The sequence below is a fragment of the Sipha flava genome, unplaced genomic scaffold, assembly GCF_003268045.1.
Source record: "Sipha flava isolate LNK unplaced genomic scaffold, YSA_version1 38_pilon_pilon, whole genome shotgun sequence".
Lineage (NCBI taxonomy): Eukaryota > Metazoa > Arthropoda > Insecta > Hemiptera > Aphididae > Sipha > Sipha flava.
The window spans coordinates 736,384-763,206 of record NW_020273099.1 but is presented as its reverse complement, the minus strand read 5'-3'; the positions used below and the strand labels follow the sequence as shown (position 1 = coordinate 763,206).

Genomic DNA, 26,823 nt, shown 5'->3' with positions numbered 1-26,823 from the left:
ACTTTCCACCCACGTACATACAGATTAGAATACATATAAAAACGTGAGTCTAATTAAAACTAATAATTAATACTCCAAATATAAAATCGATACGTCCTAAAAATATTGATTTTGTTGTTAAGTGTATGTGTACTGTACTCGAGCAAATTACGAAATATATAACGCTATGATTAGACATTGATGAAGTATTATGATAAACATTTTCCGTTAAATCTGATATTTTGGTCAATTTACAATGAAGATTTCATGTTGTACAACTCTATTAGATACACTACTATGATTACCTCTCTCAAACGAGAAAATAGACCTAGGAAAAAAAAGGTTTTATTATATTTCAAAGGGAAGAATGTGGTTATCGATGATTTTGCTGATCGCAAAATATCGTGTCATAATAGTTGTATTCAAATGAAGAGGTATATTCTTGGTTCTAACCGTGGTATACGATTGAAAAATTCACAAGTAGATAATGGTGCAAGCGGAACAGTGTTCGAGTACATCTGAATGCCAAAAATAAAAATAAAAATAAGCCGTAAAAAATATAAGTAAAAGGGTAAAAAAGGTTAGCAAAATTAATATTTCTATGTATATAAATGTGTTATGTGTACGGATATTTTAGACCACGATACATCGTTAAAAATAGTTTTAGAAAAAATTTATCCATCCTCGTTTCCTTTTATTTTCGAGCCCAAGGACTTATAATAAAAAAATGTTCCCGCAAATATAATAAATAACTTCAGGCACACCTCATTAAGATAATCGCTAACCCCCCGTATAGAACTTAATAGTAACGCAAATGCATCCTATATTACCTTACTAACTTATACATCGACTAATCCATGTATTGATGTGTTTTATATTGACGCGGTAACCGAACAAGAACTGTAAATATCTATGCATACTGCAGAAGTGTTTTTATTTCCAACAGTATAAGCACGCGTAATTTGGTTACATATGTTATAAATCGAAAATAGAATACTATCCATGTGCTGAACGAATGACGCAATCATATAGCAATCAATCGTATAGTTATACGCATTTTGTTTAGGTAAATATGAGTATATACATTGCATCTCTACCGGGTGTTTCAATATGAATTGATAAATGCAATAATTTTTCTTCCATTTCTCTCTTTTACTTTTTTTAAATTTAATATTGAAACACAAAGCTATGTTTTTATAATAAAATAAAACTATTTCAGCTTGAAATTAAAAAATAACATTTTATTCTACCATTAAAAAAAATTAAAAAAATAGTTATTTTATAAATTCGACTTTTGATAAATGTTTGACACCTATAGTCTTAACAAAGGACAATACGGTAATTTTCTGCAATTTTTTTTAAAGTTTGTGAAAATTCGATAATTTTCCATGTGTTCATTGATTGCAGTAAAACGACCGATTAAAAATTGAAAACCGTGTTTAAATCTAGACTTAATTAAGACAATCAAACGAACGTTGTCAAAAAGTTTGAAAAATCATAACAAACAAATTGCTTGATAGTTCAAGACATTATTCTAAAAATAAGGTTTACAATATTGCTATTTTATTTTTTGTGCATAAAATAATAGATTTGAATTTCAAGATAAAAAAAAAAAATATATTTTTGTTGTAAAACATTTTTATTAAATATTATTATAATAAAAAAGTTTAATTGATGAACTGCTCAAAATTTAATACGTTTATTAAATGTTACTGAAACACTCTGTATATATACAGGTATGTACTTACCTGAAAACAATATAATATGTGACATTGTATATACTTAACATTTAATCGGTGTTGCACCGAATCCCTTCTCCGTGTTCCTCAAAAATCTTAATTGAGAATTGTTTTTATTCATTCGTTAACTATATGATGAGGTGAATAGGATGCTATTCGCATGCATTTTAAATGTTCTTCCTTATGATAAATCAGTAAGACTAATATTATTCTATCGTAATCACAATAATTTTAAACTTTCATCCAAAAGGATAATAATTATTTTATATGGTTTTTATCATTTATAATATTATAATTAAACCATTTTTTTATTTTGTTACAATAAAAAGTATGGGAAATGTTATTTATTTATCTATGTTATGTATTAAAAGAACAAGAAGATTTTTTTAAAAATATAATATAATACTTTTTTAATTCAATGCTGAATCACAATGTCCCATACTTGGCACACTTTCTTCTTTCTAAAATAATAACGCTTACACCACTAGAATAGTATCAGAGAATTTAAACAACATGTATACAAACATTTATAGTTTTATTATGAAATCTATAAAAGTATGACCAAAATGATTCAAAATTGGAGAATTTTGTTTTTAGAGTACATATCACGACTGTGATTAATTCAACGGGATGAAGCATGCAATTTGGCCGCTCTATATCCGTAAAAAACAGTGTCAATATATACTAGTCCTGCATCTACTATTTATATCTTTGGAATACTCGCGGCCCTTGACTGATGCCGTGAGTCAATTTCCTTTTTTACGGTAAACGTAAATTTATAAGAACGAATCGTTGACTGTGAAGGCGGGTAGTTGTGCGCTTAGTAAATATATCTACAAAACTATGATACCTATATTCATGTTTTTCGAAAACCAATGATATAATTGAATGTCGTTCTCGATTTAATGACAAGCGTGCTACATATAGTATAAAATAGACCGTATAATTTTGACGAGCGCAATATCGGGCTAATACACGTCCTTCGTGCTCAATAAAATATCCTTGACATATAGTTTCTCAACAATCTAATTTGCAATTGGAGTGTAATATACTTCCTACACGGTGAGTCTTCGTCAAAATCCTACACAGTTGCAGCAGTCCCCTACAATCGCCGCGGATATGACCGGAAAACGTGTGCGACTTTTCTCGATTAAAACTCTACGTACCAAAGCTGGACACGCCTGGAGTCATGGTCGTACGAAATATCAAGAATGACTCGTGTAAGAGCTTTTGCCGCCAAAAGCTTTTAGTTCCGTTAAACATCATACACTTAAGACAATACCCGTGTTCGTTTTCAAGAATAGCGAATATTTACAATGTTAAGGACACTATTCAAATAGGAACATGTAGCATGTATGTGCGGCATCTAAAAGGAGCATTTAAGGGTGCCAAGTATGAAGTGTGTCTGTTATTGTAATTATATTTTTTTTCAAGTGTTTTTTTTTTATACATTTAGCTACGTTAATAAAGAATACTTAATTTTTAAGTATAACCTTTTGCATACGTTTCGTCTGCCATTTTGCGAAATATTCTATTAACATTAGAAATAGAATAATAATAAATAACCCCCCCTATGGAAAACTATGTACTACGTGGATTCTATAAAATATACTTTTTCTATGTATCTGTTTTCACTGTATTAATGAATCGAGTAATCAAATCAAAAGATTTTTTATAAAAGCACAACAGAAGTCAACGTTTATTAATAAAGTTTTTCACATTATATTTAGTACATATGAAATATTTTGAAAAAAAAATTCTTTTAAGATTATTATATTTTCTAATTCCAAAATTTGTGAGTTAAAAATTTTAAAAATCTCTTGCTAATTAAAAATTGACTAGTTTTAACAAAAATAATAAATTACCCTCTGTTTAAACAGTATTATGGAGCGTTATTAACATTTAAATATTTAATTATGAGTATTATTCTACAGCAACAAAATTTTTAAAATAAACATATAATTACATATATAATTCATTCGGAAAGATTATTAATTGACACATAACAATAAATAACTATTTTGACAAGACGGATAATATTCATTACAATACAAATATATGGTCAGCAATGCCTAATTCAGCAAACAATAAACTCAAGGCTGCTGCCTAATGTCTTTGACTTATAAAAATATTATTATGAATACACGTACTCTGCGTAAGTTGTTCGATTTTTAAATATCAATTGCAACCAATCAATGTCATTAATACATTTGAAAATAAAAACGTTAACTATTTACAAAAAATAAGCATATAATATAGAATAGATTTGGACACTTAGTATGAAAAACAATAACACATTATTAGTGATTTCGAGACGCATAAAAAGACAATAATAATTTATTGATATCCAATAATCATTCAAAGTACATGTATTACCTATAACATTTATTTAGCAACACTCGTATATTATGTAATCCAATGAATATATTTTAACCATGTACTGAGTTATCATTTGAATCACTGCCTTTTATATAAATTATACACAAATATATGAGAGTTACAAATTAAATAAAAACTTTCTGTTAACCCGGTGATGCCCAACCCGCGGCCCGCGGCCACATGTAGCCCGCGAAGGTATTCTATGTGGCACATTACGAATTTTCTAATATAAAAAAAAAAATTTAAAAATGCATTAAACAATTTTTAAATTATTTATTATCATATATTATTTTTATTTAAATTTATGAATTCGTTTAAATAATTATTCCAAAAAATACAATTATGTATACCTCAATTCATAATATTTTCAATAGACAATAAAAGATAAGAAAACAAGTTCAATATATAAGATTATTTTTGTACTCTTTTACTTTGTGGCCCCCTTGAAGATAATTGTTTACCAAAATGGCCCGCCAAAGGAAAAATGTTGGGCATAACTGTGTTAACCCTCCCAAAGGGGAAGTGTTGTTTGATCCCAATTCAAGTTTGTATAAAGTGTCATGGAAGTACAGAATGCTTTTATTTATAATTAGATCAGATCCTATAGTATACGAGTATAATGAATTAAAATAGAAATAATTTATAATAAATTATTGGACTTAGCTGTATACATTAAATTATTTATTGATTCCATTAAATCGATTTCTAATGAACGAGAGTCATCATCGACTAAATAATAATGATGAATATAATTTCTAAACCTCAAGACACCGCATGTGGCAATGTATACTAGAATGTATTATAATTTGTAAAAAACGATCAAAATATACTAATTTATTTCTTTACAAAATTAAAAATTATAGTATTGGCCTACAATCCGCGGTAAACATAAACGCTGTACAACCATATTACATATACGTATAGTTAACTTTTTCAATGTTATATATTTTTATTTTTATGAAGATTATATTATATGTGTATAAGTATAGCATAAGAATAAAATATATTAGTATTGGGAAGAAGTAATTATGTCAATGTCTACAAAGTATTTACTACAATCTACTATACTAATAACCTCTATGTTTATGTATATACGCCAATGTACGTGCGGAAATAATATATACCTACATTAAGGACATTAAGGTGATGGTAAGTCCATGTTTTTATATGATTTTCTCATACGTAAGACGCACGCAGTGTACTATATCCATAAAGGACATAATAATACAATACCTACTTGAGATTATACTCCAAGAGGTCGTTATTGCCAGGGGAAGACCCTGGAGATACCTCCACATCCGTATAGTCTTGCCCGTATGAATCGATTGCATTTCAATTTTTTTTTTAACGATAGTCGCTTTTAAAACTACTAAACGAATAACACTATAATTATTTCATCATTCATATATAAAGTCGCGTGTCGGTGTAGTCTTAAATCGTGTTGCAGTTATTTTAATTGTTTGAACATTTTTGTGCAACGTCCAAAAATAGTGATTCCGGTTCGGTGTTAGTACGAATTAATATTGGGCATGATTAGTTCTTGTTTAACCGGACAAATATAACAGTAATTCAATAATTATTATTTATAAACATTCTAAACGTTTTGAACCAACAAATTCTTATATCTTGATTCGTGAACACAAAATTGCCGCTGTGTTTTGGTATGTCTAAACGCGATTTACGCTTTGAATATATATAAGCACACTATAATAAGTATATCGAAATAATATTTTTTTTTATGGTCTATTGTTAGTACGAATATCTATTTTTTTCTTAGCATTAAATAATCTGTTCGGAAAATAAAAATAAATTTTTAGCGTCATTTTTGTACATGCATGCAAATATAATGTGAGCGCGTGCGTAGACGCACGAGTGTGCGCGTGCGCGCGTGCGGGTGTGTGTGTGTGTGTGTGTTTGTGTATGTGTGTAGAGGTACATAACATGTCAACATGTAAATTCTGTACGGCTATATAGGTTTATTAGGAGGTACACATCGAATGTATGTATATCTCTTCGATGTATAGTTGTAGTAGAGTTTGCCTTCGATTGCAGAGTGAAAGTGAAAAAAAAATATAATAATATATAATAACAAGGAACAATAATATGAAATGGTTAACACACTTGACACTGTGCGGCAACGTTATGTAATACATAGTACCTATACAGTATACTCTTAACGTTATAGTTTTATCAGCGTTGATTTTTTAAACAGTCATGTGAGATCTCCGAATCGTAAAACACATAGATCCACGAATATCCCATAAACCGCGTAAAATGTACGTGGAAAATGTCGGCAGGACTCTTTTCACCTTATCCATTGCGGCATATTTGGTTTTAGATCATGTTGGTCTAATAGAAGCAGCGTCCGAAGGTATAATCATAACATAATAATCATCGTAATATTGTCGCGCGTCGATTTGTTGCTAAAGTTTTTTTTTTGTTTTTTCCTTTACCACCGAACAACATCGTTTCTTTACTAATGTACCAATGTACACTATGTTTATAATGTATAGTTTCTAATTATGAATTTTGGCCGTCGAACATATTGGGTAAGCGCGCGATGCAGTTGGTCCGGGATCATCTGTCTAGAAGACAAGAGAGACAAAAGTCACGAACGTCAAAACAAATTTGCTACGGTAAGAATGTGGAACTTTGGAGGGATAATTAAAATACCCTCCACCAATAGTCTAACCGTATATACTTATATAATAACATTATTTAATGTTTTTTGTACGCGTCAATTTAGTGTTTATCGATGTTACAATAACTTAGATTCTAACAAAAAAGCAATATATAATAGGTACTAACTTACGTCCGACATCATAACACTAGAGCCGATGATCATTTTGTATAATTTTAGCTATTCATTTTTTTTTTTTTTTTTACTGAAACAAGAACATTTAAAAACTTAATATTTATTCACATATAACATTGTGGTCGCAGAGAAACTTGCGACCTACGCGCCGGTACGTACTTAAGATGCGTGTGTACTTTGGAGATGTCTCGTTTACATCTGACGAGAATGCTGTAGTAATTCGTTAGCTCGTGTGCTTATTCCAATATATATGTATATATATTTTAACTATTGTTCAGAAATTAGTATTCATTTCGTGCAAACGACTGCAGTAGACGCGTCATGCATATAGTTAGTATATATTTATACCGCGAAAGTCATCCATGTTTACTAATACACGTGTCCATATATTATACATAAGATTTACACTTTTGTCTCTTTCTGTTTTCTCGCCTATTATTATTATAAGATATGGTTGGATGTTTTCCTATACCTCGTACGAGCTATTCGCCACTTATGAAGTCACCTCAATCGCCGGACGCGGTCGACACAAAATTCTTGGTGATGACCCGACACAACCGAAGCGATTTAACATATATCACGTACGGCGACCAACACGTATCGTTGAAGAATTCCAACTTGCGACCGGAACTACCAACTAAGATCATAATCCACGGGTTCAAAGGCAGTGGGCGTGATAAGGTGGCCAGACTCTTGGGCAACGCGCTTTTGGACCTGGTAAGGCGGTAATTTCCGTTTCAATATTTGCATATATGCATTCTGATATAAATTAATGTTCAATTTGTGCGTGTACAAACAGTACAATATATGTATATTGTGAAAAGCTATTCACGGAGTAAAGAATAACAGATACCTTCCCCTCGCTTTGTCATTGGTCGTTTGTAAGATATTACCGCCGTTGCGTTTAAAATGTTAAGCTAAGAATAATTTATTGGTTCTATAATGATTTATGTGTTTTCTTTTAAAGTAATTGTTTCGTCCGTATTACTACAAATTACATCTTCAAATAGCTACTTTTTATAATTAAAACATTTTGCGAGGAAGTCATTTTTCTCAGAAAAATAATTTCCCGAAACGCTGCCAAAAATAAAAACCGTAAAATAAAATACCTGCTCAGCAGATTTTCGAATTTTAAGGTTAATTTCATGTACATAAGTTGTAAATATTCTGTTATTACGGGTTCGATTATGAATTTTTTCCTACTATCATGTAGTACACCGTATTACGTATACTCATTCGTATTTATAATTTAAAAATCATAGAGTACATTTTCTCTTTTTTTATAAATGTCTGTACGATCTGATCTTCCGCGGATTAGCATTTCTTTATTAGAATAATGATCATTATACAAAAATCAAACGGTTTTCACTTCGATGTTAAGTTAAGAAAATGTAATTCTTATGGCATAAAATTCCAAAAAATATTTTAAAATTCGGTAGTAATATTGACCTTAGAGGGATAATAAACGTAAAGATACAGCTTCACATTCTATACAGTATACTCTAGGCTTATCTAACCTAACCCATATATTATGCTTGACGAACGTGCGAGGGCGGATTAATCGTACGTGAAAATTCCGAGGATTTCCATGCGACTTATCGTGCCCCGTTTTATAGGCAGACGTTAACGTGGTATTCGTGGACTGGGAAAAAGGAGCCGCTGGCCCTGCGTACGCACTAGCGGCGGCCAACACACAACTGATCGGCCGACAGTTGGCGATATTGATTGCGGACATGGTGGCGTTGAGCAGCGACCCACAGCACATTCACCTGATTGGGTTCAGTCTGGGCGCACATGTTGCCGGTTTCGCGGGCAAGGCGTTGAAAGCAATTGAAAACGTCTCGATCGGCAGGATAACAGGTGAGAACATATGAACCGAACTCACTCGGTTCAACGTCCGTGAATTCCTGGTGTTCAACACAAGTGTCTCATCCAGGTTTGGATCCGGCGTCCCCATTGTTCAGGCAAATGTTGACAGCTTCGCTCTCATCACTCGGTAAGGATGATGCAGCATTCGTGGACGTAGTGCACACAGACGGCGCCAGGATATGGTCCGAGGGGTTCGGGCTGTTCAACCCGATCGGTGACGTCGACTACTTCCCTAATGGTGGACTGGACCAGCCCGGCTGCGAGCAAATCCGAGGATCGGTGATCGTCAGCCGCTTCGGTAAGTCGTAATCGGTTAACATGTAGTGTTAATCATGTGCAACGAAGTTGTTTTAGAACTGCCTCTAACGTTCCAAGCATATTACGAAAAATTCCTACCCAATTACTTATCGCTTACTTACTAATAAGGTTGAATAAAATCTGAATAATCACGTTAAGCGTAAAACTTTACATCGCTGGCGCAGACGCAGTTCGCCATACGTTCTCAACGCTATTGTAATCGTGGATGTACGCGCGACGCTTAGACCATTTACGTGCGACCGTACCTTAGCGATTTTCAGGTCTACCAATCGGTCAGGCGATTTACGGCGTACACTTCGTAGCCGCTGAAACCTCGCCCCAAGAACACGTCACTATGGTGGCGTTACCGCACACCCTTACATGTAATATGTATACAGTAATTGAACGTTTATTTGTTTTCATGTGCGTAGAGGGTACGACTAACTCGAGTGTGGTGTGCAATCATCTCCGGGCGTTGCAGTTTTTCCTCGAAAATCTCAAAGCTGTGTCCGACCCCGACGCGTGCCAGTTTACCTCGTTCCCGTGCCCCGCAGGATGGTCCGCGTTCCAGAGGGGCGAATGCTTCCCCATGAACTGCACAGGTAACATATCAACCCATCACGTTCATTGACACTTCTTTTGTTGGTATGCGGTACGCAGATTAATATTTCTAAACAACCCCCTCCTCTTTGACGAAACTAACAAATATCAATAACAATGCATAGTATATAACTATATATTGCTGATCTGATCGACAAGCATATGTGTTGTTGTAATCAAGTGTGTTGTTGTGGCGTTTTACACACATTGAAGCATATGTACGTATTAATATATCAGGGCTTAAAACTGTTCCTAATAAAGTCCGATAGAAGCCGAAAATTTTTTAAAAACGATAACCCGTTATCATTTAATTTTGATATTATGATAACCAGTTCTTTAAGGATATTTCAAAAACTATAATAACCGTTAATCATTCAAAATCCGATGATAAGGTTTATTGGGAATCAGTTACCGATTAAAACTGGTTTTTAAAAATCATATTTTTCAATTTTTTAATCATATTTTTAAAACCATTTATTTAGACGATTTGTTAGTTGATAATATAACTTTTATTATTACAAAATCAAAAACTTAATATACTTTAATTTGGTGGATTTCACTCAATTTCAATATTTATTTTTTTAAACTGCTTTAAAGTTTAAAACATATTATGATCAAGATAATGATAATCAAATAACTAAATTGCATAAAAAAATTGTATAGTTATAATTTTATTATTATTTATAACGGTAAAAAACCGAAATTATATATAATTATTTTCTAAAATGACTTTAAGATTGATACATTTTTTTTTTTTTTTTTTTAATTTGCTTTTATTATATAAACATTACAACAAGGCTATTATGATAATAACAAAAAAAAAAAAAAGATTAGACGGACTTATTTACAAATTGATACATTGCCACAGAACTTTTTGGTTATATTGTATATAATACAGTACCCCTTAAAATGGATGAGCAGATATTAAAACGACAATATTAAAATATCATAAATACTATATGGACTCTATTATTATGTTACTCTATTCCACCAACTATTTCGTAATAAGAATCAGCGCACCACGACGACGTTTATGACGGTATTTATAATGTATAGTTTTACTTATATGTATATATGATATTTACAACAGATAAGCAATACTCAACGGCCATTAGTTGGGGCAATTTGGGGTTAATTAATTATAAAAAATATTTAAAAATAGATGGAAAATTAAATTCAACTATAATAGTATATTATAATCATGACATAATTCAAGCATTAATACCGCGAAAAACCGTTAATTATTTTGGTCGGGAATAGGTTTTGGTTATAAAACCGGGATTGAAAATACGAGGTAATCACTTTCATAAGCGTAACTTGGAAATTTATTAAGGAGGAAAAAATATAATTACATATCTAACGAAAAATGTGTCCGAGGCTAAACGCCGCTTAACTACCTACATATTATTATATAAAATTATTCATTTTCTAACATTATGTTAGATAAGCGAAAATGAAGTTTTAAAAAAAAAAATGTTATATTAATAGCTATAACCAGCTATTTTGTACTTATTTTAAAACAAAGTATGTTAAATATCAGAGGGGACAATGCCCCTCCTAATTCATTCTAGGGGGACAATTACCCCCCCTGACCCCCCGAGTTTACGCCTATGATCGCTTTGATGTTAATATTTAGTTATTTACCTTTGATTACCGACAACCAATAATCGCTTTCAGCGTTCCAAAATTAAAAGCGGTTATCGGTTTTCGGTTCTCAAATTCACGGTTTTTTACCAGTTTTCGTTACAAACCAATTACCGGTTTTAAGCCCTGGAATATATCGATGTATTTTTCCCGTATACAACGTTTAATGTTTATCGTAAACGGGACTTGAAATTGATTAAACAAATAAATAGAAGCGAATGATTCCGCGATGAATACTAATTTGGTATACATTATACTCGTATAATCCAAACACAGCTGTAGAATCTTGAAGTCCGAGTGGAGAATAATTCATTCCCGTTATCAGACGAACACAAGTTAAATTCCAACGAGATTACCTTTTCTCTCCTATTTTAAAACTTATTGTAATAGTTTTATTCAACATGTAAAAATAATAGCATTCTATATAATATGATGAGGGTTTCAATTAATACATGGGTCTCAAATATATATTTTTTTTTTAATATTTAGTACCCGGAGGGAAAATAAAAGCTTAACAATAAACTTGAATATTAAAACGTTAATATTTTACGTTATTTTAATTTATTTATTGCGTCCCGTAGGAAATATTGTGTTATACGTAGTTATGAATACAAATAAAGATAATACATAATATATTTTAATTTGATCATTAATAATTATGAATACCATATTAATAAATGAAAGCTGCCGCGAAAAAATATATCCATATATACACGGACATTACCCATGTCAGAAACGTCGGTACCAGTTCGAAACATACATTTTAATTATTGCTTTTCGTAAATAGATTCCAATTGCGTAACAATGGGGTTTGCGGCATCGCAATCGAAACTCCGCGGCCCGTTGTACTTGACAACTAGAGATTCAAGTCCATTTTGTGGTAAGTGCTGTTGTTCTCGTTAATACGAACGGTACGGCGTTATAAGTTAATTATTTCGTATTTAATTGAAGGACGGCAGATGAAAGCGTCTGTTTTACTCTCTCCGAAAACATCAAAACTTCGAGGCTACTTGCAAATATCGTTAGAAGACGGCAACAATACCTCGGCGAACTTTAAACTCCGAACAAAGTCAGTATGATATGATATCGCACTATTGTATTTTGGATAATTTCTCACGACGATATTTGCTAGAGAACATAATGACAACACCCATTGTTCTCTACGCACGCATTCACATATTATTACCTATTACACTAAGTTCGCATTATGTGTTTAACTTTCAGGCATTCCGATTATATTTCTGGTGGAATTCTGGCTGAAGGACTATCGGTTGCTAAGTACGATAAGTCTGTGCCCAGAAATTTGAACGTCGAGTTGAGCTTCCAATCTTTAGCTTATCAAACGGAAAACGAAAAATATGGTATGAATAATATCAACGTACTGGTGGACAGAATATCGATTTTTGACACGGAAGGAAACGTGTAAGTATATTTGCGTCTACAATTTCAACATTTAACGCGATTAACTCTTATGAAAATAATATTCGCTCTCTTATTGTAAGTTATGATAGATGTGAATTTATATTGTTAATTTTTTTGTTGGTGTAGGTGGTCCAATTGCAACGAGAATTCAAATTTAGCGCACGTCAACGGAACAATGATATACGCTAAAACCTATTCGCTTTCATTATATGCTTGTTGACGAGATGACTGAACATCGCCGACACTTATATTTTATTTATTGAGAATACCTATACTTAACGAACGACTGAAATATTTCTACTTATTTGTAGATGATATATATACATATATTTTACTAATCAATTTAATTTTAATAATAAATTTACGGTATTTACATTTTGTACTTATATAATATATTCTAATTTTAATACGAAATCGTTGTATTATATAAAAATTTGCAGTTTACTCCGTCATTGCGTAAATTACGGTAGGTAAAGGCTTAGCTTAGATTGTAGGTTTTGTCCTACAGTAATATTTCATAGACTGAAGCCTGCGGACTGACTTAGGTACATCTAAATTAAACCTTACACATATAAAAGAAAGAATTTTGTAATAAATTATTAATTTAAACGTTTTATTAGTTTCACACTCTTCACATGTACCTACTGTTTCTTTATCAGCTATTCAAAATCATCTCTGCCTTGCAGTAATCTGCGATAATAATTAAATATAATAACATATATTATACACAAATATATGGAGTTACAAATTAAATAAAAAACTTTCTATTAACCCTCCCAAAGGGGAAGTGTTGTTTAATCCCAATTCAAGTTTGTATAAAGTGTCGTAGAAGTACAGAATGCTTTTATTTATAATTAGATCAGATCCTATAGTATACGAGTATAATGAATTAAAATAGAAATAATTTATAATAAATTATTGAACTTAGCTGTATACATTAAATTATTTATTGATTCCATTAAATCGATTTCTAATGAACGAGAGTCATCATCGACTAAATAATAATGATGAATATAATTTCTAAACCTCAAGACACCGCATGTAGCAATGTATACTAGAATGTATTATAGTTTGTAAAAAAACGATCAAAATATACTAATTTATTTCTTTAAAAAATTTAAAAATTATATTATTGACCTACAATCCGCGATAAACATAAACGCTGTACAACCATATTACATGTACGTATAGTTAACTTTTGCAATTATACATTTTATATATATTCACTTCTTATGCGTAGTTGGTAGCTGAAATAATGAATGAAATTTTAGATACAAAAATGAATTTCAGCATATGCTGCCCATTCTGCATTTATAAAACGATCAATTAGTGGTGGGCCCTTAAATCATCGTCCAATTTCCTCGGATAGTAGATAAATGCATATTAATCTCTTCGATAATTTATGATATTGATTACAACTCAATAATCTTTTAAGCTTTACGATTCAAATCTTGATGGCCCGTTTGAAATATGTTGGGCTTATTTGCTGATTATATATATTTCAATATACAATAAATAAAATAAAAGTAAGGAATTTCAGATGGAATAATCTTTTAAAAACTCACCATCTTCATGGCACGTGAAATATATTTCTTATAAAATAACATTTCTGCAGGATATACTCTTGTTCGAATAAAGTAATAAAATTGATACACTCATTAATATTAGAAAACCTTTTATCTTTAAGCTGTTTAAACAATTAATTTTGTAAACCAAAAAATTTCCAATTTGGTCCTAATTGTAATAATACGGTTAATTATGTAAAAAATCTTATTAACTCTGCAGGGATAAATTGTTGTAATTTCATCTTTATAACGAGTCCATTAAACCGCAAAACCGAATTATACAATGCGATGTAGTACATATGTCGTATACAATGTAATTATGTCACGCAATGTAAGTAAAATTATAATTTATAATTTAAATTGCGAAAAGATTTTTTTTTTATTGTTTTAGAGAATATCTACAATCTATAAAAAATGTAAGTACAATAAGCTATTTATATATAATACGTGGCAAGTAATAAGAATTGGGAAATTACTCAGCGGTGACACCCAGGGCGTTTGTTAATTATTGCGAGATATTAAAACAGAAAGTTCTTACACCATTTTCTTTTGAATCATGTTGTGGATTATCGAAGAGCGTGTTCACTAATAGTTTAGTGACAGGTGAATTAATGTGTGATTGAAGTTTACTATAAAATCTGCTGTAATATATTTTTAGATTTGATTCAAGGTTTAGACTTTGTGAAGATCATTGCTTGTAATGTACCCGGGTGCAGATAAAAGTAGACGAAGATAGATGGATTGGAAGGATTGCATTTTTATGATATTTATGAGGGTTTTGACATTCCTCATAATTAGATGCCATATATCCATAATGGTTAAAGAAGGGACTTGTAAATTATTAGTTTATATAAAATTTCCATTTTAGATCCCTAGAGACGCCTTGGTAAATGGAGAAAGATATTCAGAACTTTATATTTATTTTTTAGATGGGTATTGTAGGTGAATTTTTTATCTAAAATAAGGTTATGGTATTTTATTTTAGATCAGACAGGATCGGAATATTATTTATTATAACTGGTTGGTATATTTATTTTTCTAACGTAAATGTTTTGTATGAGAACTTTGATTAATATGTTCTGATTTTTCAAAGCTTTGTATATAAGTGAATAATATTAAGTATCTTAGTTTGTTAATTTAGTGTTTTTGAATCATACTAAAAAACATATGCGTGCGCAGACTTGTGGTGGAATGGGCCAATTTCGAATTAGTACAAGGACATACTTTAGGGGGGGGGCATTAGTAACTCAAGAGTCAATTGTTTTTATAGTTATATCTATTATATTTTAGTTATAAAAATTTAACAAAACATAATTCATAATTCTATTCTCCTTTCTTTAGTGGTTACAGTTTTAAATTACTCACTCACTTCATTTACATTGATATTGTATACTAATTCTTATGCTATAAACATTGTTAAGAGGCCATTTAAACGTTTTGTATGTCAATGCATATCATGTTATTGTACATCGTATCTTTGTTTTTAATGAGCTTAGATTCGAAAACGTTATTTTTCTAGTACAATTAGTTTCAGGAATGGAAACAAATGGTTTTAGTATTTAGAAAAAATTAAAACACATAATTTCACTTCCAAAACAAAGTTATTATAACCATTTAATCTATTTTTCAATAATTACTTTTTAATAATTTAATAATTTCTGTTTTTAGTACATAACTGTTTACATAAAATGTGTCCTTTACTAAATTAATATTGTCATTGCTTATTTGAAGATCCAATACACATTTTATTAGGTCAAATGACTCTTGATCAAATTAAAATAAAGTAGAAAATAATTAACTAGTTATATTTATTCCTTGTGCTGTGGATAGTTTAAATAGAATTAAAGTTCACGCAACAGAAATAAATTTCACAATGAATTCATTTTTTTCTAGTTTTGTTTCGAGTTGGGAAAAATTAACTAACACGATAAAAATCACATTTAAATCTCATTCAGATACTCATTGGCCATAAAAAAAAACATGCTGCTTCTGCATTAAATCAACATATAGGTACTACAAATTTATGAAATTTTAAAATGTATGTTAAATAATGTATTTCTGAGTATAGATACAAAGGTGCTAAATACCTTATCTGTTTTTTTAACTTTAAAATGTTTATCGTGCTGAATATTTGGGACTTAATATTAACACAAATTGATATAGTAAACTGTTTCTTGCAATCAAAAAATCAAACAATAGATACAGTTTCAACTATATTAAAAAGGTTAGTACCTTAATTTTATGAACATAAAAAATAATGTATTTGAAATCTCCATAGTTAATGCAAAAGAAAAATCTTCATCTTTAAATACACCTACCTGCATAATTTGAAAAAAAATCATTTAAGATTTATTAAACGACGTTTCGACGAGTCTCTAGACAATGAAACATTATTAAAAGCCGAACAAGAACTAAAGACAGACTTATTTAGCCATTGACTTGATTTCTAATTTTAGCTGTAGATATAAACAGATGGAAAAATTATTATCAGATTTTGAATTTTTAACTGAAAATAAATTATTCATCATGAAATCGGAATATGTGTGTAAATGGTCAAATCGAACAAATAGTTAATCTTAGCTATGAAATACTCAGAATATCTCAATGAAATTGATTTGTATTCAGAATTAGAATGTTTCAAACATCAAACTAATAACTCGATGAATAATTTTAAATCAGCTACTCCTTTAGATCTACTAAAATAAATTCATTATTATTCTTTTAAAGATGTTTATGCTAATATTGAAGTGACGCTCAGGATATTTTTAACAATACCGATGACAACTAAATGTGAAAGAAGTATTAGTTAATGGATAATAACTAAAAACTATTTAAGATCTACAATTAGTATTTAATAAAAAATTAATAAATATGGGAATAATATCTTATGAATTCACTATAAAAAACTTGAAAAGTAAAATTTTGAAAATGTATATTAGCACTATTATATATTATATTATTTTATAGTAAGTTTATAAATGTTTTTTTATTCCTGATATTCTTAATACTATAGTTTATGGTTATAAATATTTATTAATAAATAAAATAACTATGGGTTCTAAATGTAAAATGTTTGAGCGTGTGAGCGGAGAGATATAAATCTTCAAAATTAGAAATGTATGAAACAGTCAGAGGTGCTTATGAGCCACGACATCCTCGCTCCTTTATATATTAATTTGTTTAAACATTTATTGCATTTATTTGCATTTTATAGGGCAGTCTTGGCAGTCTTGGAGGGTGATAAGAAGGACTAATAAAGTGACACAAAATTGTTCGTCAGTTTTCAATATCACTATTCGGTATTTGATTTTAACCATGGTTGTAGGTCCATATCATAGAGTAATTCTTTGGTTCATATACAATTATGGTTTTCACTGCTTTCCCCCCCACCAAGGATAATTTCTGCGGATAGCCTTGATAACAACATATGATCATTTCAAGAAGATCATAAACAGACGTGTTCATTATAAAGTATAAAATTGTCATGGATGCAATTACAAATAAGCTATTAAGTTCAAAGTGTGGCTCGACTCGCAAGGGGGGCTAACCGACCTCCACGTGCGCACCCGTTTATGCTAGATATTATATCTGGATTTTTTCACGACTACCGTGTTGTCAGCGTAAATCCGTTTTTTTTATAAATACTCATCAATATTATTTTATTAAAAAAATAAAAATACAATACAGTATGTATTTCGCTGTTTTATGATGTTAATTATAATAATAGACATTTTTATGGAATAATCAAAAGACATTTTCTGCACGTTCATAACGCACAATTGCAGTTTTTTTTTAAGTGCATTGAATTCGCAACACCGAATTGATGATGAATGGTGATTGGTAACCACGTGGACGGAAAGCGCCGCGTACGATGGTTTCACCGTTGCATGCGGTGCGCAGAGCCTCCCAGATTACCACCCTTGGTTCATGCGCGTGCATAAGCGAACTTCGCGCGTACTCCGGTGAATGGTTGTGGTGGTGGTGGTGGTGGTGGCGACGATTTCCTTTGCCACCCCCTTCCACGCGCAAATCCACGAGGGGTGCGAAGCGGTTTCGTGTACGGTTATCGATCGGTAAGGTCAGCGCGTAGCATGCCAGCGCTTTTCACTCCAGTCCCGTCAGTATGCCACGCTGACCATAATTATCGTGTGCTCGCGACGCTCTGTAAACATAACACATGCGGGTTTTTTATCAGGGTTCAGCGAACGGATCCCGTAGCTAAACGTTTATATCTATGTAAAAATGTGTACGTAATATAGATACGAGGAAAAAAGATTATTAAAATGTAATACGCGCGTCTATCTGTAAGACTTTGAAAAATTAATTAATAATTAATATTCAATTACGATTCTGCGGTGCATAGATATTTGTTTACATACATATATAAGACATACATAAGACCATCGGTGTTAGCCACTTTTTTTTCTTTTTTTTTTTTTTTACTCGAAAGAGATATGATTTGTTTCGTGTTCGTCAGACCGGGTACCGCGGTTTCGGAGTCGTTTCCCTGTGACATTATGACAAAATGGTAACAACCAGAGGAGTAGGCTCAGCGAAAAAACCATCATCGTCGTCGTCACCATCAACGTCACAGTCGTCATCGTCTGCAATGCTTTGTTGCGCACGGAAGAAGGTAAGAAGATATTCGATTAAGCGCACGAAATCGGTTCGATGTAGTATCAGGTATGGATTCACACGTGTACATGTCATAACATAGCACTACGGCAATTATTGCTAACGTTATGATTATCCGTCGGATCCGTATAAGTATAATATAGTGAATGATACGTTTTGATTTTTAAAATCAATATTACTTTGTACCTACGCAATATTATACACACTTTCCTATATAATATGTTTTGCGTTTATCCAGCTTATCTAGCTTATCGTTAAACTAGCTCTTATCCTACCTCTTTTGCTCAGCTCTCTAAAACGAATTGCATCTAATGCTATAGAAACGAATTTATCGTATATATAAAACAATATATACTTCATTAAAATTATTCGATATTCTTTGTGAAGTAACTTTGTTTAACAGTAGATAATTTATTTTACAAACATTGTGATTTTATGCAAAAAAATAAAATAAAAAAAATTCACTAAAAACAGAACTAAATATTTGACTGTAAATTATTAATTCGGAAAATAAGATAAAGTTAGTACATTCATCAACTTATTGTTTGATAAAAAAATGTAAAAAAATATTGTGGATTTTTAAATAGTTATCAGTTTTTAAATTGTTTCCATTCCAAAAATGTTTTAGTGTGCTTATATTTAATCCACTTGCTTCGAATAGGTTGATAAATTGTTAAAACTTAATTTAAAACGGTTAACTTCGTACAGCTAGAATACCTAGATCTTACAAAATGTTGCAAATAATTTCTAATCAATTCCCGTTTACTCGGCTATAGTACTGTGAATCAGGGCCGCGTTAAAAGGGGGGGGGCACTGGCTACAACTGCCCTGGACGCAAGTTTTTTGGGAGTTTTGTGGTCAGATATTTGCTCACTTGTGAATTATTGAACTTTTAAAATTATTTTGAAATTATTATTTTTTTTTGGTTTTTAATATCATAAATTAATGTTAATGTATTTAATTTATTTATGTATATTTTTAATGTATTTATAGAAATATAGCTATTAGAGATCTAGAATATTATACTTAATATCAGTTCCCAAATTTGTTGTGATAATGTCAATACACATAAGTTATTTATAATAATACGGCGTATTATGTTATCGCATGCGGCGGTGATAGCGTGCCTACTACACAAAAATAGCATTGATTTTAGAATAACTAAAAGGTTCATGAGGATCCATCTCCTATATTTTTCGTGAATAGGGTTTTTAGAAGGGCACCAAATTTTTTTTTTTACGCCGGGGCGCAAAATTACTAAATATGACATTGACTGATAATTATTTTATTTATTGTAATTATTTTACACTTGCCAATTAATAATATTATTTATGAAGTTTACATATCTTAGTTAAAAAATTATATTCGAAATGTCATTCAACAAATTTGCACAATTATATGTGATGAATTCTGATTAAAATATCATACAATGAAAATATTTGTCATCGTTCACAGCTGGTTTTATCATTTATAAGTTAACGAGTGTTGCATATCATGCATCAAATCTGTACATATATAGTATTAAATTATTAAAATATTAAATCCAATATAATCTAATACAATATTATATCCAATACAATCCAATATATTTATATGGTTATATTAATCTAATGGTTGATTATGATTTCTTAATTAATACAATCAAGGCCGTATCTAGAAATTTTTTTCGGGAGGGGTCCAAAACATCTATATTGTAATTTTATTGAATTTAGATTTTAACTTTTGATATTTAGTTAAAAATAAGACAGAAAAAGATTTAATCTTCTTTTATTAAAATTAATATCATATTTTCATATGATATTATGATATAAAATTAAAAGCAGTCAATAATTAATTGGAGATTAAGTCATTTTTAACTGAAAATATTTATGTTGGTATTAAAAATAAATAAGTGTTTTAAACATTTGTAAAATATTGAAGACATCTCGGGGAGATCCAGACACCCTGGACACCCCCCTAAATACGGCCTTGAATACAATTCATTTTGCAGCAAAAAGTCGAGACGGTTTTCAATAACATCACATACATAGCATAATAAAACAATACACCATATTACTACTATATATTAATCATTTAAATAATTATTAAAAATGCATACTTACTTACGTATGAGTAGCGAATTATTATTCATACCAATCTATGTTGATCGTAAAATTTGATATCGAATATTAAACTGACCACTATTTGAATTAACCTTTACAATTTGATGTGTTTGATTAATAATTTTATTAATATCTGTAGCAGAAGAAAACTCTCGTAGGTTTATATACTTGTACACGTATAAATATTAATGAATACCGGGTTATAAATGCATTAAAAATAGATGATAATAAGGCGCGTAAAAATTAAAAAAAACGAACAGTTTCACACAACGAACGCGAAATGATTACAAATACTGCATTTTTACACGTAGAATTACGATCACCGTTGAATCGGTTACAATTTTCATATAACGTTCCAAATCACAAATTGTATGTAATATACAGCTGTTCTAACTTTTATTAGGGTTATGCTGCCATGGTTTTATTGCCAAGATGGATGGATTTTATAGTTATTGCGTTATCTCTGTTATTAAGACAATCATGGCAAAGACATACACAATGTACTAGTCATACAGCCTGCGCACTCATACGGCATTGACAATGTTATTTAAACTACCGTGATAGTGTTTATCTTTACAATACATACAATTAATTTCGGTCGTGTTTGGCTTGCACACAAATCGATTTGTCAATATACGTTGCACACATTGTATAAATCTAACAGCCGACTCGATTTAACTGAAAATAATTATTTCATGGATTACAGTGTTCGAAGATTTAATCAAAATATTTCTAATTAAAGCAAGAAGAATAAATGGTATATGTTTTTCGAATAAAATATCTACAAACTAACCAGTGGCGTCTACATAACTTTTGTACGGGTGGGTGGGGGGGGGGGTATTAATCGCAAATAAATTATTATGGAAGGAAAATTCCTAAACCTATATACCTACACATTTAAATAATAAATAATAAAAGATATATATATTGAATGTGTCAAAATAATAATTTACAATAAATCTTTGCAATATATTTTTGTTTCCTTATAATTTCCTTACATTAAAAACACTATTTTATACAATATTAAAAAGGCCTATGGAGGGGGATCTAACCCCCACATCACCCCTTGTATACGCACCTGCAACTAACAGTTGGCGACTGCATGTAAACCATTATATCGTATACTGAGTCAGCAAATGTTGCTTCTTTTGGTTCATTGCAAAAAATGTTATTAATTATGATTTCAATATTAATCATTAGAAATAATATGTCGTCGAATAATATTATTATTTGATCTTTTAGAGATTTAAACTATTGAAATTGCACTACACAAAAATATATATATATAGGTATATATAATAAATAGACAAAAGATCAACTTAATATTATATGCGATACATGTCCCCATCGATTGTGGTGTGTTTAAATTTCTCTTCTCCTTGCATAATAATTCAATGTATAATATAATTTCGTTGAATGTTCGACATAAAACGAACGCAAATGTGTGCTGAATGAACTATAAAAAAAAAAAAAAAACAAAACTTTCTTTATTTATTTTTATATTTTTTAATTTATTATTTATCTATATAGTATAATGATACTCTACATGGTTACGTTTTCAAACAGTTTTTACGATAACACGAAAGTTTACCTACCCATTATTTATGTATTCATGCAACGGATAAATATAAATATCAGAAACAAACTTCAATAGGTAATACATTTACATGTGTAATTTGTAGACTGCAATTTTTTTACGTACATAGTTTATATTGCTTAAACGTATATCGTGTAAAAGTTTGATGGTAATTTACTGAAATAAAAACGGTTAAATCTCGTTTATGTAAAAAAAATATATTGTATATATTGATGGATGGACCATCTAACCGATTTCTTTTTGAAATTCAACTAGATTTTTTCACCACTTCTTTTCGATAATGATGATCTCGGATTTTTATATATTTTAAATTTTAATATATTATATTAATCTTGATGTAGAAACAATGATTTACTTTTTATTTTTATGTGTAGAACTAGAAAGGCAATTTAAAAATATACAAGCTATATTTTATTTCTAATAAAACCGTAATAATAATATTTTTTCGAAAAATGAATGCAAAAAAATTACAAAAGTACAATATTTCAACACTTAAATATACAAGTAGACTAGTTTATATCATGTTATTCGTATGCATGGATATTTAATAGCTAAAGAGCATATGACAGTATTTTGTAATGGAAACATAAATGGATTTCCTAATTAATAGAAATATCTGTTTGTAATTAATAAATTCATTCCTATATAGGTACTCAACTCTTAATCGAAAGCAAAAAGGGTATGAAGTCTCAGAGGTTTTAAATTAAAAATGTTCCATCCTTTTTTCCATTAAACATAACTTTTAGTAAAAATTACAAATGCATAATTTATTTCACGTGCATGCGTCGAATAATAAACACACCTGTAAGGTAATTTCGAAATAAAATTGGTTAACTCAAAGTGGAGTACAAAACAAAACTGCAAACAACGCTATCAATAATGGTAAGAGAGGCGAAAAAAAACAATTAAAAGCTCAAAAGCGTTGTTATTATTACACAATAATATCTAATATACGACTCAAATACATTCATAATACACATACATAATTTATTGTAATACTTCTCAGATTTCTGCAGAAGAAACGAATAGGTATGAATGCTTAAAGTACGAGCTAAATCAAGTCTAATTGCATTATTATAGATACTACATAAACGATGGAATTGCTTTTCTAAGGTCCTGAATTAAGTAACATGAATATATGTGTGTGTTTTCTTGTAGTTGGTAATATGTGAATTATGAAGTTAAAATGCTTTTACATAATATCCATTACTACTTACGTTATACTACGTTCTCTTTATGGTTGATTCCGTGTGTTATATTCTTTATTAAATAATCTTAAAAATTGATAACAATGCGTGAAACTATAACGTTTTTGGTAGTTTTAACAAAAACGAACCTAAACCTAATTGGCTTGTACTAAAGTTTTGATTAATATTTCGAGCGTTATTTTTTTAAGTATGTTTTTTTCTGACAATTATTCTAAAAATTAGCTCATTTGCACAGAAAAGTAATATTAAGAATAGCAACTAGTTTAATAAACTTAAATACTGACCTTTAATTTACAACCATGCATTGTTAAAACGGAATATTGAAGTTAGGTTATTCTAATTACGTGTTGGGTATAGTTTCTACGTATTAAATAGGTAAATTTAATTTTGTTCCTGTATTTTGTTCCGAGTTGGGTCCCGAGAATTAGGGACTAATCACAGGTAGTTGTATTAGTTAAGCCCCGGATTTTTATAGGTACTACACTAGTTGGGTCCTGAATTATTTTAGGTATTACACTAGTTCCTGAATATTTTTTGGTAAGTACTTCATTATACTAACATTTTCCTGCCCATTTTACCCATTTTAACAGATTTAGGACTGTCTATGATCTATTTAGACGACAGGTATGGTTAAAAATGTTTTTTATAGTTTTTATTTTTTTATTTCTTTCCATTAAAATATAAATTATTACAATTGTGTAGGTAAAAATATTAAAAATGTTAAAAATCAAGTATACAAATACATATTATATAATATAATTATAGCCATGTAAGTAAATTAAAAAATATTAAAAATTTTAAAATCATTATATAATATAAATAAAAATAAATGGAAAAGAAACTAAAAAACAAAAAAAAAACTATGAAATTTTTTTTTAACCATACCTGTGGTCTAAATAGATTATAGACAGTCCTAAGTTTGTTAAAATGGGAAGGAAAATGGTAGTATAATGTAGTACTTACCAAAAAATATTCAAAAACTAATGTATACCTAAAATAATTCAGGACCCAACTAGTGTAGTACTTAAAATAATTCGGGATCCAATTCGGATGCAGCCATGAAATTTGCTAATGCTTACCAAAATTAACAAACCCAAACCCTGCGCGTAGCTATATGTACAAATACTTTAAACATTGTTATTTTATAATTAATTATTTTAAACATAAATTATACCTTTGTTAATTTTTAAGATTAATAAAAACGTAAGTGTTGAATACGATTGAAAATACAGAGCACGAAAGATATAAGAAGTCACTATAATTCCTGCAATTTAATAACTACCTATGACGTAGAAATATGTGTAATAAATTATAGTACTTAACTATATGTGTGTGAATATGTAATATGATGATCAAAGTACACGAGAATAAGTATATACGTTAAAGAATAGGAAAGCGGTGATATACTATATGTGTTAAAAAAAAAAATCTCTTTACTATATCCAATTTTACAAAATACACATTGAATAATCTATCCTTATTGGAGTCGATCACTCTATATACTTTATAAATACAATTCCCCCCCCCCCCCCTCAATGTGTAAGATAAGACCAAGAGAAGAAAACATTATATTGCTACTTACAGATACATGAGTTTATACCTATATGCTTTCAAAGGCTGGGACATTATTACGGTATTATGTTAAACAGACGGCGTGTCGTTGGATGCAGCACAGTGCTATAAAGGTGTTTTAGATTCCTCGGGGACGGCCGTCGTAGTTATGTATATATATGTATAGATGGGTAAGTGTAAGTATGTTACACAAAATACGTGCAAGATTTATATACCAACAGGCTATAAGGCTGTAAGTATATGCAGAGACGTACAAATGAAGGATACGGTTTTTCGGGATAAATCCCTCTTAAGGACTTAAAAAAAAAATCCCGTTTCGAAATGGTCAGAATGAAAAATATGCAAATCATGAATATTATAACGTGTGTATAAAATGTAGTATTTCTCAATTATGATGGAATCACACAAACATCAACTTTTCGTTCGAGGAGGTATAAAAATAGACGTTTGATATTGACATGAAAACTATTATACGAGTATATTATAATTAGGGCTAGGGACTCCATGCCCTTATAAACCTTAAAATATGTATGCATTTATGCCCTAAATAATCAATAAATATGCTATTAAAATATGTATTTATAAAAAATTAATTAGTAATTAATTATAATAATATTTTTATATATGATAGATATGATGATCTAAGATAATTTTTTCTTTTTTTCAAATTTGTTTTTATCTTATATTGAGTTTTTATCTAAAACAAAATATTTAAAATGGTTTTAAAAATAAATTAAATTGAAAACATTTTTTTTATTTTTAATATAGTTATAATTCTTCTAACCTTAAGCATTACATTGGACTATAAGATATTTTCTTAAGTTAGAAAATTTAAGTGACTGCCTGTTATCAGCCAAAATATTTTTATATTTAGAAAAGGAACGTTACACGTCTACGGAACTTATTGGTGCAAACTTAAAAAATCGTAGGTCACTACTACTAATATCTGCAGACAATCCATCTATAGATTCATTTTTCCATTTAAAATATTCGATATTTTTTGTAGTTAGCCTTAGCTTGTGCAGATTCTTCAATTTTTGCAGAATGTATACGTTTTTTGTAGTTTTAATTATTTTAATGCATTCAGTTAGTTCACCGATAAGACACTTAGAGTTCCATGTTACGTGATATATGAAGAAATAAATCATAATTTTTTTTTATAAAATTTAAAAACTTACTTCTCCATATGAATAATTGTCAAATTTGCATTTATAAAATGAAAAATGGTCAAATATGCACTTATAAATGAAAAATGGTCAAATATGCAAAATATGCAACTATAAATTTTAAATATAAACTTGTATTGCAATGAAACAAATTTATATATTACTTAGCTATGTTTTGTATAATTATTTAAAATCATGCAAGTTCCTAGAAGTCCTGAGTCCTAATTATAATAT

The 26,823-nt window shown here is 29.9% G+C and overlaps 3 protein-coding genes across 7 annotated transcripts in view; 2 read left to right on the top strand and 1 right to left on the bottom strand.

The window, feature by feature from the left end:
• LOC112688458 (sorting nexin-7-like) overlaps positions 1 to 21,443 on the bottom strand; it is a 28,275-nt gene extending 6,832 nt beyond the window's left edge. The window contains exon 1 of one of the 3 annotated variants that reach the window (XM_025561647.1): positions 21,047 to 21,443. Coding sequence is in view for 1 of the 3 variants with exons in the window: in XM_025561644.1 (XP_025417429.1) it covers positions 6,910 to 6,942 (33 nt within the window). In the remaining 2 variants the exon portion in view is untranslated. Of the gene's footprint in view, positions 1 to 6,905; positions 7,304 to 21,046 lie in introns of those variants that run through there. The other 2 variants (XM_025561644.1, XM_025561645.1) reach the window with 2 other exon arrangements.
• Positions 5,403 to 13,360, top strand: LOC112688457 (pancreatic triacylglycerol lipase-like). 2 transcript variants are annotated; one of them, XM_025561640.1, is made up of 11 exons: positions 5,403 to 5,758; positions 6,310 to 6,468; positions 6,611 to 6,733; positions 7,361 to 7,629; positions 8,529 to 8,772; positions 8,849 to 9,079; positions 9,510 to 9,680; positions 12,110 to 12,202; positions 12,274 to 12,391; positions 12,547 to 12,744; positions 12,871 to 13,360. In XM_025561640.1, the coding sequence occupies exons 2-11, from the start codon at positions 6,372 to 6,374 to the stop codon at positions 12,962 to 12,964; spliced, it is 1,638 nt and encodes a 545-aa protein (XP_025417425.1). In that variant the 5' UTR covers positions 5,403 to 5,758; positions 6,310 to 6,371; the 3' UTR covers positions 12,965 to 13,360. The 2 variants fall into 2 exon arrangements, with proteins under 2 accessions (XP_025417425.1, XP_025417426.1); XM_025561641.1 differs by lacking the exon at positions 6,310 to 6,468 and having other exon boundaries at positions 5,404 to 5,758.
• LOC112688455 (rho GTPase-activating protein 100F-like) overlaps positions 18,479 to 26,823 on the top strand; it is a 38,936-nt gene continuing 30,591 nt past the window's right edge. For both annotated transcript variants that reach the window (XM_025561635.1, XM_025561637.1), the window contains exon 1: positions 18,479 to 18,942. In XM_025561635.1, coding sequence (XP_025417420.1) covers positions 18,835 to 18,942 — 108 coding nt within the window. In that variant the 5' untranslated portion in view covers positions 18,479 to 18,834. The remainder of the gene's footprint in view (positions 18,943 to 26,823) is intronic.